We start from the raw sequence: 12,674 nt of genomic DNA on the forward strand, positions 1-12,674 counted from the left end.
TTATTGCTATTCCTGACTTTTGTTACTCGTCTACTTGGCTGGTTACTGTTTGTAATGATTTGTTTGCTGGGCGCTGTTCTCAGATAATCGCATGGTTTGCTTTCGCCGTAAAGTCTTTTTGAAATCTGACTGTGGTTGGATTAACAAGAAGTTAATCTTTAAACCGATGTATAACACTTGTATGTTTCATTCATTTTTATAATGCAATTTCACTGGATGTTGGCCAGGTGGGACACTAGCGTCCCACACCCCCTAGACAGGTTAACGAGTCTGACGAGCCTGACGAGAATGATATATTGCTTTCTCGGGAACAGGCCCAGATCTCCGTGATTTGCGTGAAGAGGAGGCGGAGAAAAAGGGGCCAGAGGGCTGCCTTCTGAGAATTTGTAGGCGATTGAATAAACCTCCACTTTCTTCTATTCTGCTAGCAAACGTGCAATCTTTGGAGAATAAAATCGATGACCTACGCAGAAGATTAAACTACAAATGGGACATTCAAAACTGTAACAGTTTATGCTTCACGGAGTCATGACTGAACGACGACACTATCAACATACAGCTGGCTGGTTATACACTGTACCGGCAGGATAGAACAGCGGCATCTGGTAAGACGATGGGCAGCGGATTTTTTTTTATATATATAACAACTGGTGCACGATATCTGAGGAAGTCTCAAGCTATTGCTCACCTGAGGTAGAGGATCTCATGATACGCTGTAGACCACACTATCTACCTAGAGAGATTTCATCTGTATTTTTCGTAGCTATTTATATTCCACCACAGACAGAGGCTGGCACTTACACAGCATTGAATGAGCTGTATTCCACCAAAAGCAAAAAAGAAAACAAATTTACAGTTTAAGTCGGAAGTTTACATACACTTAGGTTGGAGTCATGAAAACTCATTTTTCAACCACCCCACAAATTTCTTGTTAACAAACTAGAGTTTTGGCAAGTTGGTTAGGAAATCTACTTTGTGCATGACACACGTAATTTTTCCAACAATTGTTTACACACAGATTATTTCACTTATAATTCACTGTATCACAATTCCAGTGGGTCAGCAGTTTACATACACTAAGTTGACTGTGCCTTTAAACAGCTTGGAAAATTCCAGAAAATTATGTCATGGCTTTAGAAGCTTCTGATAGGCTAATTGACATCATTTGTCAGTTGGAGGCGTACCTGTGGATGTATTTCAAGGCCTACCTTCAAACTCAGTGCCTCTTTGCTTGACATCATGGGAAAATCAAAAGAAATCAGCCAAGACTTCAGAAAAAAAATTGATGTCCTCCACAAGTCTTGTTCCACCTTGGGAGCAATTTCCAAACACCTGAAGGTATCACGTTCATCTGTACAAACAATAGTACGCAAGTATAAACACCATGGGACCACGCAGTAATCATATACCGCTCAGGAAGGAGACACATTCTGTCTCCTAGAGATTAAAATACTTTGGTGCGAAAAGTGCAAATCAATCCCAGAACAATAGCAAAGGACCTTGTGTAGATGCTGGAAGAAAAAGGTACAAAAGTATCTATATCCACTGTAGAACGAGTCCTATATCGACATAACCTGAAAGGCCGCTCAGCAAGGAAGAAGCCACTGCTCCAAAACTGCCATAAAAAGCCAGACTACGGTTTGCAACCTCACACGGGGACAAAGTTCATACTTTTTGGAGAAATGTCCTCTGGTCTGATGAAACAAAAATAGAACTGTTTGGTCATAATGACCATCGTCATGTTTGGTAGAAAAAGGGGGATGCTTGCAAGCTGAAGAACACCATTCCAACCGTGAAGCATGGGGGTGGCAGCATCATATTGTGGGAGAGCTTTGCTGCAGGAGGGACTGGTGCACTTCACAAAATAGATGACATCATGATGATGGAAAATTATGTGGATATATTGAAGCAACATCTCAAGACATCAGTCAGGAAGTTAAAGCTTGGTCGCAAATCGATCTTCCAAATGGACAATGACCCCAAGCATACTTCCAAAGTTGTGGCAAAATGGCTTAAGGACAACAATGTCAAGGTATTGGAGTGGCCATCACAAAGCCCTGACCTCAATCCTATAGAAAATGCATGGGCAGAACTGAAAAAGCGTGTGCGAGCAAGGAGGCCTACAAACCCAACTCAGTTACACCAGCTCTGTCAGGAGGAATGGGCCAAAACTCACCCAACTTATTGTGGGAAGCTTGTGGAAGGCTACCCAAAACATTTGACCCAAGTTAAATCATTTAAAGGCAATGTTACAAAATACTTATTGAGTGTATGTAAACTTCTGACCCACTGGGAATGTGATGAAAGAAATAAAAGCTGAAATAAATCATTCTCTCTACTATTATTCTGACATTTCACATTCTTAAAATAAAGTGGTGATCCTAACTGACCTGAAACAGGGAATTTTTACTGGGATTAAATGTCAGGAATTGTGAAAACTGAGTTTAAATGTATTCGGCTAAGGTGTATGTAAACTTCCGACTTCAACTGTACAAGCAAAGATATGTGTTAGCGGTTAGTTGTTGAAAAATACAAAAAGGATCTGATAAAATTTGGGAAGTAAAAAATGTATAGGCTTTTTTCTAAGTAATTTAAATATTAATAATAATAATAATTTAAATAAGATTATTTATATGTAATTTAAATAGGATTATTTATAAGTAGTTGAAATAGGATTATTTATAAGTAATTTCAGATGAATCAGAAAAAAATACACTCCCTATAAAGCATTTACAAGAACTTCATCAGAATTGTCAAAACAAATCTGTAATACTGGTAGACATTTCGAATGACAAATTTAATACCTCAACATATGTGACCGACCGGCTCGATTCGGTCTTATGTAGCAAGTAATGCTGAAACATGGACCAGGGATCTATAGTGTTTAACTTAAAAACAGAAACAGAAGTCAGTTTCCATATTTCGGCTGGATGCCTTGGTCAAGAGCATAAACAATTACCAAATCAAATCAAACTTTATTTGTCATGTACAAGTGTAGACCTTACCATGAAATGCTTACTTACAAGCCCTTAACCAACAGCGCAGTTCAAGAAGAGTTAAGTAAATATAAAAATGTAAAAAAGAAAGTAACACAATAACATAACAATAACGAGGCTGTACACAGGGTACCAAGACAGTGTGCAGGGGTACAGGTTAGTTAAGGTAATTTGTACATGTAGGTGGGGGTGAAGTGACTATGCATAGATAATAAACAGCGAGTAGCAGCAATGTACAAAACAAATGCCCCCCCCCATTTGGGGGGGGGGGGGTCAACATAATAGTCCGGTGGCCATTTGATTAATTGTTCAGCAGTCTTATGGCTTGGGGGTAGAAGCTGTTAAGGAGCCTTTTGGTCCTAGACTTGGCACTCTGGTACCGCTTGCCGTGCGGAAGCAGAGAAAGCATTCTATGACTTGGGTGACTGTAGTCTCTTACAATTTTATGGGCTTTCCTCTGACACAGCCTATTATATAGGTCCTGCATTGCAGGAAACTTGGCCCAAGTGATGTACTGGGCCGTATGCACTACCCTCTGTAGCGCCTTACAGTCAGATGCCGAGCAGTTGCCATATCAGGCAGTGATACAACCGGTCAGGATGCTCTCGATGGTACAGCTGTAGAACTAAAATTGGGGACCTATGCAACATCTTTTCAGTCTCCAGAAGGGGAAAAGGTTTTGTCGTGCCCTCTTCACGACTGACTTGGTGTATTTGGACCATCATAGATTGTTTATAATGCAGACACCAAGGAACTTTAAACTCTCGACCTGCTCCACTACAGCCCAGTTGATATTAACGGGGGCCTGTTCGGCCCGCCTTTTCCTGTAGTCCACGATCAGCTCCTTTGTCTTGCTCACATTAAGGGAGAGGCTGTTTTCCTGGCACCACACTGCCAGTTCTCTTACCTTCTCTTACCTTACCTCCCTATAGGCTGTCTTATTGTTGCTGGTGATCAGGCCTACCACTGTTGTGTCATCAGCAAACTTAATGATGGTGTTGGAGTCGTGTTTGGCCACGCAGTCGTGGGTGAACAGGGAATACAGGAGGGGACTAAGTACACACCCCTGAGGGCCCCAGTGTTCAGGATCAGCATGGCAGACGTGATGTTGCCTACCCTTACCACCTGTGGGCAGCCCATCAAGAAGTCCAGGATCCAGTTATAGAGGGAGGTGTTTAGTCCCAGGGTCCTTAGCTTAGTGATGACCTTCGTGGGCACTATTGTGTTGAACGCTAAGCTGTAGTCAATGAACAGCATTCTCACATATGTGTTCCTTTTGTCCAGGTGGGAAAGGGCCGTGTGGAGTGCGATTGAGATTGCGTCATCTGTGGATCTATTTGGGCGGTATGCTAATTTATCTGGGAGGATGCTGTTGATGTGAGCCATGACCTGCCTTTCAAAGCACTTCATGGCTACCAACGTGAGTGCTATGGGGTGGTAATTATTTCGGCAGGTTTCTTTTGCTTCTTTGGGCACCAGGGACTATGGTGGTCTGCTTGAAACATTACAGACTCAGCCAGGGGAGAGGTTGAAAATGTCAGTGAAGACGCTTGCCAGTTGGTCCGCACATGCTTTGAGTACACTTCCTGGTAATCCATCTGCCCCCGCTGCTTTGTGGATGTTGCCCTGTTTAACGCCACAGAAGGGAATTATGATGTGGGGAATCGATAACTGCACGTGGTGAAGATGGCATTATAGGAGTGGAGACACTGATTAGAGGGCGCGGAACTTCCGTTCATAGTGTGGACGGACCACAAGAACCTGGAATATTATCGCATCGCCAAGCGTCTCAACTCCAGGCAAGCTCAATGGGCCGGTTCAAATTCACCATCTCATGGACACAATTTCATTCCACTATAGCCCCGCATCTACACCCTCGGACCCAGAGACCATTCTTCCTACCTCAGATGCTGCCCGCTCCACGATCCTGGAATGGGCTCTTTCCTCCAGGCTTGCCTGTCACCCTGGTTCCCATCGGACCCTGGCCTTTGTGCGACAACGCTTCTGGCGGCCCACCATGGTCCCTGATGTCTCCGTGTTCGTCGCCGTCTTCACTGCCAGTGCTCAGAACAAGACTGATCCCGAGCATTTCTTCAGTTCTGTACCTTATGGACTCTGCCATGGATTACTGACCTCTGCCTGCCCTTGACCTTTCGTTTGCCTGCCCCCTGTTTTTGTAATAAACGTTTGTTATTATGAACTGTCTGCATCTGGGTCTTATCCTGAGGTCTGATAACTACAGCCCCAGAGTAATAATGTCATAATAGAAGCATGTCACAGGGCTCTGAAGAGGACTACAGCCCCAGAATAATAATGTCAATATAGAGGCATGTCACAGGGCTCTGAAGAGGACTACAGCCCCAGAGTAATAATGTAATTATAGAGACATGGGCTTTGAAGAGGACTACAGCCCCAGAGTAATAATGTAATTATAGAGACATGGGATCTGAAGAGGACAACAGCCCCAGAGTAATAATGTCATTATAGAGACATGTCACAGGGCTCTGAAGAGGACTACAGCCCCAGAGTAATAATGTCATTATAGAGACATGGGCTTTGAAGAGGACTACAGCCCCAGAGTAATAATGTAATTATAGAGACATGGGCTCTGAAGAGGACTACAGCCCCAGAGTAATAATGTCATTATAGAGACATGTCACAGGGCTCTGAAGAGGACTACAGCCCCAGAGTAATAATGTCATTATAGAGGCATGTCATAGGGCTCTGAAGAGGACAACAGCCCCAGAGTAATAATGTCATTATAGAGGCATGTCACAGGGCTCTGAAGAGGACTACAGCCCCAGAGTAATAATGTCATTATAGAGGCATGTCACAGGGCTCTGAAGAGGACTACAGCCCCAGAGTAATAATGTCATTATAGAGGCATGAGCTCTGAAGAGGACTACAGCCCCAGAGTAATAATGTCATTATAGAGTTTTGTCACAGGGCTCTGAAGAGGACTATAGCCCCAGAGTAATACAACTAATAATAATAATAATAATTAAAATAAAAAAAATAATAGTTAATAATGTTAACAGCACAAATACATTAAAGAGTTTACCCACCTCCTCTTTTGATATTTATATTTACATGTACAAGAGAATTCAATAAAGTTAAACTAAAATGAAGTACTGTACTCTAATTCATATTTCATTACAAACTGCTGATATTTTAGTGAGACTCAACAGTCTTCTGAAATCTATCATGTCCAAACAGGTCCTTCATGTAAATTATTTTTTTTATTGACTGTAAGTTTCTTTTCAGGAACTGAAAGAGAGACATGTAGAAACAGGTAAAAATAGACTTTCACAAGCTGTTTAACATACAGTGTGACTGTGCTGTACAAACAGGATGCTTCTCCTTCGATGCATTCAGACATCAACTGTGGCGGTCAGAGAACACGTTGCAGCTCTGCATTCTTTTCTTCATTGTCTGTGGGACATTTTATTGTTTCTTTACTTTTGGAACCAAACTAACCATTAAATATTTACTCCTGTTACCTTGAGATACAATTCAACTGCAGGGTGAAAGGGCAGACATTGGAACAACCAAAAGATATGAGCTGCTGTTAGTTACCAAGGAGGAACCCATCTGACAAACAACAAGAAGAAGAAAGACTCCATACTGTTTGCCATATTCCCAAGGATGTTACAATATCAAACCAATGCTCTACCGATATCCACCGGAACAAAACTATTCTGACAATTATCTCAGTAAATTGTACTGACGTTGGAAGAGATTAGAGCTAGGTTTTCCCACCCTGCCGTCCTGTTCCTGTGCATTCAGAGTACTAGTGGATGGATGCATCCTAAATGCCAGATTTATGACAGTGGTGAAGACTTGGGACACTTTCCCACCTGGATCTGCAGCTACCTACCTCGTCATGTAGAACATTACACTGCTGCCTGTGAAGATGTCACAGCCATCGAGGAGGATCTACTTGGACTTCCCCCTAATATCAATACCCTCTGCGTATGTATGACAGATGGCAAAAATAATTTGATGTCTCTGGGTTTTTTCTCTCAGTTTCAGGATCTGGACTACCTGTACATTAAGGGCTGTTTTACTCAAATCCTTCCATCTGGGAAAAGCCACCTTCCAAATCTGCAACATTTACATTTGGATGGAATGGGCTCTGGGTGCTGTGATTGTCATACTGGGCCTCATACATTCAGAGATCTAGTCAAGCTGAGTCATTTGACCATATGGGGTTATAGACTATCAGCAATGGCCCCAGATGTTTTCCATGGCATGACTCAGTTACAAAGTTTCATCATTATTGAACCCTGTGTACATGATTTGTCAGAGATACAATGCAGAGTAATGAATATAAAGTCACTTATAAAGCTAAATATAGAAGCACCAGAGATACAATCGTTAAACCAATCAAACTGCTCCATCTTAAACACCAACGAAAGCATGACACCTGTTTTTAACAATCTAGCAATCTCTGACTTGTCATTTGGTGAAATAACACATGTAGAGGAAGGTGCACTGGCTTGGCTCCAGAATGTGACAAGGTTAACAGGGGCTTTCAGCCAGGAAGTCCTACAGCGCCTTCCCCTGTCTGGGATTCAGCAAATCCGGTACTTCAGTTGCTCTGGTAGCAATGAAATAGATATTGAAAGTATCTGTAATGTGGTGTTTTTGCTTTCAATCAAGACATTATATTTATACAATGGCAATACAAGCAGCCTCTCCATGTCCAGTGTTGAATTGTGCATTGGGCTAGAATATATGTATTTAGGTGGACCTGGCTTTTTCCATTCAACTCTATATTTGGAATGGCATTTTATTTCCAGTCTAAAAAACCTTATTCAATTAACAATAGACGGCCTGAAAGACAACAGACTTGATATTTGCTCCTTCCAAAAACAACCAATAAAATCGTTAACAAAACTGACTTTAGAGTTGAACAATATAGAAATGCTTTTTGCAAAACAATTTATCTGTTTTGGTAACCTGCAGTATTTGGATTTAGCAGATAATTCAATTTCAAACATTGAAGACTTTGCTTTCCTGGGATTGACAAATCTGGAATCCTTAGACATTTCAAGAAATAAGATTACACAGATAAATACAAACACATTTTTTGGTTTACAACTGACCAAACTGACTTTAAGGTTGAACAAGCTACACATGCTTTTTGCTAAACAATTTAGCTGTCTTGTTAAGCTGCAGCATCTGGATTTAACACAGAATTTAATTTCAAACATTGAAGACTTTGCTTTCCATGGATTGACAAATCTGGTGTCCTTAGATATTACAAAAAATAAGATAACGCAGATAAATGCAAACACATTTTTTGGTTTACATAGTTTGACATGGTTAGACCTCAGGAACAATCCACTTATTCACAACATTGAGGCGATGTCTTTCACACACCTCACGTCTCTTAGACAAGTGTTTCTCGGGCAAGTGCACAATCCACTAACAGAACCTGTGATCAAGCTGAATCTGACACTTATATTTGGTGGCATTCTGAGTCAGCTGACCCATCTGTACATTAGTTCAGCTATGAGGCCAATGCAGCTGATTATCGGCAGTAACATCACATCTAAACAGAACCTGAGTCTCCAGCTCAAAGGCCAGACGGTGTCATTTCAGGACTGTGACAGACCCTTCTTTCAGTCTGTAACCCATCTTCATGCTGATGCTGAAGAATTCCTTTGTGGATCTGAATTCATGGGAAAGTACTTCACGTCTGTGGAGACATTTGACTACAGATCTAAGCTTTCAGCTACAAGTGTTGATTTAACATCAATTAATCAGCTGATTCACCTGAGGAAACTGACTCTACGACAGGTGGATCTTTTAATACAGCGTTCTGCCGACAACATTTTTCACAACTTGACCAAACTGGAGGTTTTGGAAATGTACCACTGCAGGATTTATTCTTTAGAGGGGAGTTTAACTAAAGACTTGAAATCTTTGAAAACATTGTATTTGCATATAGAGAACATTTATAATGTCTTCTACAGCTTTACTGAACCTCTCTCTAGCCTTAAGTATTTGATACTTCCTCAGATCCAGATCTTTTGCAGTTGTGACAATGCTTGGATCATTACATGGGCCAAAGTGTACAGGCAGGTTGAAGTGATCATGCTTACTCCGTATACTAATCCCGTTATGTATGCTTTGGAGGACTTGATATGCTTGTCGGACAATGGAATAGACACACCTAATTTTGTCAGGTACACAGAAGCCAACTGCACAACAGAGGTTGGCTTTGTGCTCTTTGCTGCGACTGGCCTGGGAGTCCTGTTCTTCATGCTGGTGGTGTTGGTCCATAACCTGGCCGGCCCCTACCTCCTCCCCCTCTACCACATCACCCTTGGCTGGCTGTCGGAGGCCATGCGATCCAATACCAGGGGGCGCTACCACTACGATGCGTTTGTCTCCTATAGCGGGAAGGACGAAAGTTGGGTGGTGGAGGAGCTGCTTCCCAATGTGGAGCAGAGGGGTCCTCCTTTCCTGCGCCTCTGTCTGCACAGCAGGGACTTCCAGCTGGGGAAGGACATTGTGGAGAACATCACAGACAGCCTCTACCGGAGCCGACACACCCTCTGCCTAGTCAGCCGCCACTACCTGCGCAGTAACTGGTGCTCCCTGGAGATGAAGCTGGCCACCTCCAGGCTGCAGGTGGAGCAAAGGGACATCCTCCTCCTTGTCTTCCTGGAGAAGATCCCCCCTCGCCGGCTGTCTGCACACCACAGGCTGGCTCGCCTGGTGAAGACCAGGACCTATCTGGACTGGCCCCAGGACCCTGATCAGCACCAGGCATTCTGGGACAGACTGTGGGCTAAACTGTCTGAAGCGTGAGATCAGAGGTTGACGTAGGACCTAGTGGACCAAAATGTGACATCAGAGGTTGATGTAGGACCTTGTAGAGTGAATTATGACATCAGAGGTTGATATAGGACCTTGTGGACTGAAGCTTGAGATCAGAGGTTGATGTAGGACCATGTGGACTGAAATGTGACATCAGAGGATGATGTAGGACCCTGTGGACTGAAATGTGAGATCAGAGGTTGATGTAGAACCTTATGGACTGAAATGTGACGTCAGAGGTTGATGTAGGACTATGTGGACTGAAATATGACATCAGAAGTTGATGTAGAACCTTGTGGACTGAAATGTGAGATCAGAGGTTGATGTAGAACCTTGTGCTAATGAAACTGTAATGTTGACACATATGTTGAGGTATTGAATTTGTCGTTAAAAGTCCTCCTTACAAAATGTCTTCCAGAATTTTAGATGTGTTTAGACAATTCTGATGAAGTCATTTTAAATGCTCTGTACTTTTTCTGATTAATCTTCAACTACTTATATGTATATATATTCCTATTTAAATTACATAGAAATAATCATATTTAAATTACTTAAAAATAACCCTTTTTAAATTTCATAAAATAATAATATTTAAATTACTTAGAAAAAATGTAATACATTTTTTTCCTTCCACGATTTTTATGATATCCGTTTTGTACTTTTTTTTATCACCAAATCGCTAACACATATCTTTGCTTGTATATTTCTTGCTGAGAGTAACTGAAAAAGGGTGTGAACGACAATACATGAATGAATGAAATACATACAATGAAATACATGAATGAAAGACCATGAAGCAGTAATTAATGACAATATGTGAATGACCACAAAGCATTCTTTTTATTTCAATATTGATCAAAGGGCTTTGTATTGAAATGTCGTTTTCAGTTGTTTAACTAAATGTAGACGCTTGTTGTTTAACTAAATGTAGTTACTAGTTGTTTAACTAAATGTGTTACTAGTTGTTTAACTAAATGTAGACGCTTGTTGTTTAACTAAATGTGTTACTAGTTGTTTAACTAAATGTAGACGCTTGTTGTTTAACTAAATGTGTTACTAGTTGTTTAACTAAATGTAGTTGTTAGTTGTTTAACTAAATAAAGTTGCTAGTTGTTTAACTAAATATAGTTGCTAATTGTTTAACTAAATGTGATGTTAGTTGTTGTAACGGCCGTCGTTGAAGAGAGAAGGGGACCAAGGCGCAGCGTGGTGAGTGTTCATATTAATGTTTTAATAATAAGAAACACTTCGAAACAAACAAGAAAATGAACGACAGCCAACAGTTCTGTCAGGTCACAAAATATTAAACAAAAAACATCTACCCACCAAACCCAAAAGGAAAAACATGCTGCCTAAGTATGACTCACAATCAGCAACAACGATGTACAGCTGTTCCTGATTGGGAGCCATACCCGGCCAAAACAAAGCAATCCCCAACATAGAAATACAGACATAGAGTGCCCACCCAAATCACACCCTGACCAAACCTAAATAGAGACATAAAAAGGCTCTCTCAGGTCAGGGCGTGACAGTTGTTTAATTAAATGTGTTGCTAGTTGTTTAACTACATGTCATGCTAGTTGTTTAACTAAATATAGTTGCTAGTTGTTTAACTAAATATAGTTGCTAGTTGTTTAACTAAATATAGTTGCTCGTTGTTTAACTAAATGTGTTGCTAGTTGTTTAACTAAATATAGTTGCTAGTTGTTTAACTAAATCTAGTTGCTCGTTGTATAACTAAATGTGATGTTAGTTGTTTAACTAAATGTGTTGCTAGTTGTTTAACTAAATGTATTGCTAGTTGTTTAACTTAAGGTGTTGCTTAACTGAAGGTGCTGCTTGAGTGTTGCCTGTATATGTTTCGTGACACATGCATTTGATACATGTCTTAACTCCTGGGCTCGGGGAGGTGTACCCCTTTCTGGACAATTAAGTAATTTCTGCGCAATATTGGAGGTAACATAGTTTAATTGTATTATTTCATTATGGTTTGTGCTCTTGACAAAGGCATACAGCCGAAATGTTGGAAACTGGCTTCTGTTTCTGTTTTTAGATAAAATGCTATATGTCCCTGGTCCCTGTCTTAGCATTACTCAGAACAAGTAATTTATATTTTCATATAAATTAATTGTATTTTCTAGAATGCTCCCATATTCTGTATTCTATATGTTCTTAGATCTGACACATGCTGAGCAGATAACTGTCCCTAACTGAGGCCAGCTTTCAGCATCTTGCCCAGGCTAGAAATGATCTATCTACAGTAGACCACAGAGTAGACCACAGAGTAGACCTGGTATGGCTGGTTAACCTCCATTATCATGGTGTCTGATGGAGACTACAGCCTTCTCAGTACCATCCACAAAGAAGCATCATCCCTCCAGCTAAATATCAGGTCTTCCCCGGTGGTAACCTTGCCCGACCCCTGAAGAATTCTGCTGCTTGAGGCCTACAGTAGGCTTGAGTTTTGTTTTTATTTAACACTTATTTTACCAGGTAAGTTGACAGAGAACACATTCTCTTTTAAAGCAACGACCTGGGGAATAGTTACCAGGGAGAGGATGGATGAGCTTGGTACGATTAGGTGGCCTTGATGGTACGAGGGTGGTAGGGGAGGGAGGGGGGTATGGGATTCAGGGTGGTATGGGATGAAGGGTGTAATGGGATGCAGGGTGGTATGGGATAGAGGGTGTGGATTGCAGGGTGGTATGGGATACAGGGTTATATGGGATGTAGGGTGGTATGGGATGCAGGGTGTGGATTGTAGGGTGGTATGGGATACAGGGTTATATGGGATGTAGGGTGGTATGGGATGCAGGGTGTGGATTGTAGGGTGGTATGGGATGCAGG

The 12,674-nt window shown here is 41.4% G+C and overlaps 1 protein-coding gene across 1 annotated transcript in view; it reads left to right on the forward strand.

Moving 5' to 3' along the window:
• The window catches only part of LOC115170515 (toll-like receptor 13), a 30,609-nt gene extending 20,294 nt beyond the window's left edge, over nucleotides 1–10,315 (forward strand). Inside the window, exon 2 of the mRNA XM_029726728.1 lies at nucleotides 6,733–10,315. Coding sequence (XP_029582588.1) covers nucleotides 6,733–9,818 — 3,086 coding nt within the window. The 3' untranslated portion in view covers nucleotides 9,819–10,315. The remainder of the gene's footprint in view (nucleotides 1–6,732) is intronic.
• The last annotated feature ends 2,359 nt before the right edge of the window (nucleotides 10,316–12,674 follow it).

Source organism: Salmo trutta, chromosome 32 (genome assembly GCF_901001165.1).
Source record: "Salmo trutta chromosome 32, fSalTru1.1, whole genome shotgun sequence".
Lineage (NCBI taxonomy): Eukaryota > Metazoa > Chordata > Actinopteri > Salmoniformes > Salmonidae > Salmo > Salmo trutta.